General features: G+C 47.3%; 1 protein-coding gene across 1 annotated transcript; it reads right to left on the reverse strand.

The window, feature by feature from the left end:
• Window positions 1-578: 578 nt before the first annotated feature.
• LOC133392743 (uncharacterized protein K02A2.6-like) lies at window positions 579-3,905 on the reverse strand. The gene has a single exon (XM_061653711.1). It carries the CDS (start codon window positions 3,439-3,441, stop codon window positions 841-843), a length of 2,601 nt encoding a protein of 866 aa, XP_061509695.1. The 5' UTR covers window positions 3,442-3,905; the 3' UTR covers window positions 579-840.
• Between the last annotated feature and the right edge of the window lie 273 nt (window positions 3,906-4,178).

A 4,178-nucleotide genomic window follows, 5' to 3' on the forward strand; every position in this document is an offset into this window, starting at 1 on the left:
AGGGTATTTTCAGTTACTTTCGAATGAAAATATTGTTTTTCCCGCGTGCAAGAAGTTATCGCTCTGACCGATTGAAAATGAAATGGCCGTAATTCGAAGCAAGACGGTACTTCAGTATTCATTGTAAAGGTAAACACCAACGTAAATGCAAACTATTGTTTTCATGTTATGCTCACGATGACGATTTTAAATCAAATCGTCCGTACTATGAAACACGAGCTGAAAACTGTAAAGTAGGAAAGAAAATATCGTTTGGAACCATCGTTATTGTCAATAAAAGACAAACGTAACTAGATTAGCGAAAACGATAACTTTCCGACCTTTAACTTCTTTTGAGTATAAATAAAACCAACTCCGAACATGGCAGGTCAGATTTGTTCGGATTGTCAGGATAGGACTAAGCCCATCCATCATCTATCGACTTCTCATTTAAGGAGTTTACTAATGTCCTCCTACCCAAGGTAAGCCCTCTAAACTCCAACGTCCTAAAGGTTTTTATGATCGCCTAGACGATCAAGTGTCGAAAGTCCGCTTCGAAACAGTATCCACAGTACCCAAAATTTGAACATACCTGTTGTGATTCTTACACTTTATTTAAAACTTAATAGGAAACACGGTAAAATAATACATAGGACGATACGCGAATACTGGTGTGTGGGTGTGCAACCGTCCGTTGCCCTTGAGCGCTCGGTATCAACTCTCGTGCGGCTCCGGTCCTTGTTCGCCAATACGGGAACACTCAGGCACTCAACACGATCGTGCTTCAATAGTCGACAGGCGAATGTCGACGTCGAGCAGCTGGCGCTGCTGAGGCTGCGTTCCCACAACATCTCCCTTCTTTTAATACAGCAGGTACGGGTCGAACCAACGCGGTGCTTTTCTATCTCTAAAAGAGCGGCGTGGTGGTGGTACCGGCTGTGCTCCTCGATGCGACTCTTCAGGGATGCAATCACGTTCAGGAGGTGGTGATGCTGATGATTGGGACACGGTCCTGTAAGATGATGATTCAGTGGACGACGGTGATAGATTAGATGGAGCTGAATCGGACGGTGGCGACAACGACGATGACGATGGAGACGATGAGGACGATGATGACGATGAATCAGGTGACGACGACGGAGGCGTAAGGTTCCACTCATCCAAGAGAATATGTAGCGGCAAAAGGTGTTGATCACGCTTACTGGCTTGCTGGTTAGAAGGGACTCGACGACGTAGTTGGTTGATATGGCTTCGTATAATCTTATGGTCCTCAGTCATAACACGGTACATTACATTGCCGCATTTCCGCAATATTCTTCCTGGCTTCCATTTCCATCCGTTTTGCGAGTAAATCTTTGCGAAGACTAGATCATTTGGGACGAAATTGCGTCGTTGCTCATCGTTATTGGTTTCTTGCGGTTTAGGCACAGGGCGTATAAGCTCTAAACAAGTGCGAATTTGTCGTCCGAACATTACTGTCGCTGGCGCTTCGTTATTTGGCACTTGAGGATTTGGCGTGGCGCGATATGTTTGTAAAAACGTGTCAAGTGCATCTTCTATTGCAGTTCCATCGCTCGTGATTTTGATTATGGCGCGCTTGAATGTATCAACGAAGCGTTCCGCTTGCCCGTTAGACTGAGGGTGGAACGGGGCGGATGTGAGGTGCTCTATGCCGTTACAAATACAAAAATCCTCAAATTCGGAACTGATGAATTGGCGACCATTATCGCTAACAAGGGTTACTGGCATACCGTATCGCGCAAACATGGTATTAAGGATTCGTATGGTCGCTTTGGAAGTTGTGCTGGCAGTCCTTATTCCCTCTGGCCATTTAGAGAAAGCATCGACTACGATTAAGTAGGAGAAACCGTCGATGGGGCCAGCATAATCGATGTGGATACGTTGCCACGGTGCAGTTATCTCAGGCCATGATACCGGGCTAGCGTGTGGGGGTGATTTCGCTGCGGATGCACAAGCGTTACAAGATGCTACAAGTTCAGCGATATCAGTGTCTATCTTCGGCCAGTAGACGTAGCTTCGTGCGATCGACTTCATCCTTTGTACTCCTGGATGGCCGTGATGTAGTTGACGCAGGCATCGTTGCCGGAGAGCCTTTGGTATGATGACTCTCTCCCCGAATAAGAGACAGCCTCCCATCTCTGATAAAGCTTCCTTCCTAGCGTAGAAGCATGCCAGCTCACCGCTGAACGTACTGTTACGTGGCCAGTCTTGTCGTACAAACTGTATGATTTTGCTCATAATGGGATCGGATTTAGTAGCCGTTGCGACATCCGTTGCATTTAATGCAACTGAACTCAATGAGTTAACGACGACTGATCGTATGTCCTCCTCTAGGCCGATGCTAGCAATCACGTAATCCTCCTCTAACTTTTCGTGATTTCGAATCAGTCGCGAAAGGATGTCGGCGTTCCCAAAATTGTCGGTCGATACGTAATTGATGTCGAAATCATACAGCTGTAAGGTGAGCGCGAATCTCTGCAAGCGATTGGCGGTGTAAACGGGGATGCCTTTCTTGCTGCCGAAAATTCTCAAAAGTGGCTTGTGGTCTGTTTGTAGAGTAAAATGCCGTCCAAATATAAAATTATGAAATTTCGTCACAGCGAAGATAATTGCCAAGCCTTCCCGATCTATCTGGCTGTAGTTTTTCTCTGCCGTTGTAAGTGCACGGGACGCATGCTGCACAACTTTAAAAGTTCCATCGGGGAACTTGTGACCGATTGTTGCGCCTAATCCGACGGATGACGCGTCCGCGGATACAACGATCTCACGCCTTGGATCGTAGTGCGTCAGGAGCAGTTCCGATGAAAGGATACTTTTGAACTGCTCGAAGGCTTTTTGGCATTCAGGGGACCACTTAAACGAACTGCCTTCTTTCAGTAGGTTGTCCAACGGGTATCGAAGCTTGCGCATGTTCGGGATGAATCTTCCATAATAGTTAACGGCGCCAAGAAAGGAACGTACACCACTAACGTCGGTTGGCGCTGAAAGATCTTTTATCGCAGCTATTTTGGCTGGGTCTGGACGAATGCCGTGGTTATCGAGGATGTGACCAAGGTAGCGAACTTGGCGTTTGTTGAACGAACATTTCTCCGGGCGGATGGTGAAACCATACTCCTGAATGCGTCTCAGGGTTTCGTTTAGTACGTCGTCGTGTTCCCGTTGTGTTCGTCCACCAACGATAACGTCGTCCATGTAACTCGCGACACGTTCCATTCCAGCAAGCATTTGGTCCATAAGCTGCTGAAATGCGCCTGGTGCTACTTTAATCCCTGGTGGCAGGCGATTATACAGGTACAACCCTTTATGCGTGTTTATGGTGAGCAAGCGGCGACTTTGCTCGGCAATGGGGACCTGTAAGAAAGCTAAAGTCAATTTGGCTAAAAATTGTCGAGTTACCCAGTTTGGTGTAGATGTCCTGTGGCAGTGGCAGCGGATAGTCATGGGGGTGGAGTGATGCGTTGAGTCCCGTCGAATAGTCTCCGCATATTCTCAGTTGTCCATTCGACTTGCGTACCACTACAATCGGTGCTGCCCACTCGGAGTGCTGGACTGGTGTGATGATATTGAGCCGCTCCAGTCTATCAAGTTCGGCGTTCACTGCATCGCGCATGGCATAAGCTACGGGACGTTTTGCGCAGAAAACTGGACTGAAATTCGGCTTCAGGTGTAGTGTAACCTCAGCTTTCGCACAAAACCCCATCGTTGATTTAAACAGGCCGGGAAATTTTCGAACGATTCCCTCCGGAGTAGTAGCTGTGCTGGTAACATTGTTACACAGCTGGTCTATAGGCACAGACCATAAGGAGAAAGCTTCAGCAAGGTCGATTCCCAGCAAGGCCAATTCTCCTGTTGCCACGAAAATTACAGCTTTCTTCTCCTGCCCGTTGATTCCAACCGTTGCTCGAAATTCGCCATCCATTTCGAGTTTGTCACCAGATGCCGATTTCGCGATTACAGATGATGGGAATAATTGCGGGCTACCGATGCGTTTCCAAAGCCGACGACTAATCACTGTGATGTCCGATGCTGTATCCAGTTGGAGCCGATTTTGTGAACCGTTGACCGAACACGATAAAAATTTCCTCCGATGATGTAGGCTGTTCACATTCACGGTGACACTTTGCATATTGGCTCGTTTACGAAAAGTCTTCTTTCGATAGGGCTGCTTCTTGGTACGT

Source organism: Anopheles gambiae, chromosome X (genome assembly GCF_943734735.2).
Source record: "Anopheles gambiae chromosome X, idAnoGambNW_F1_1, whole genome shotgun sequence".
NCBI classification, from domain to species: domain Eukaryota; kingdom Metazoa; phylum Arthropoda; class Insecta; order Diptera; family Culicidae; genus Anopheles; species Anopheles gambiae.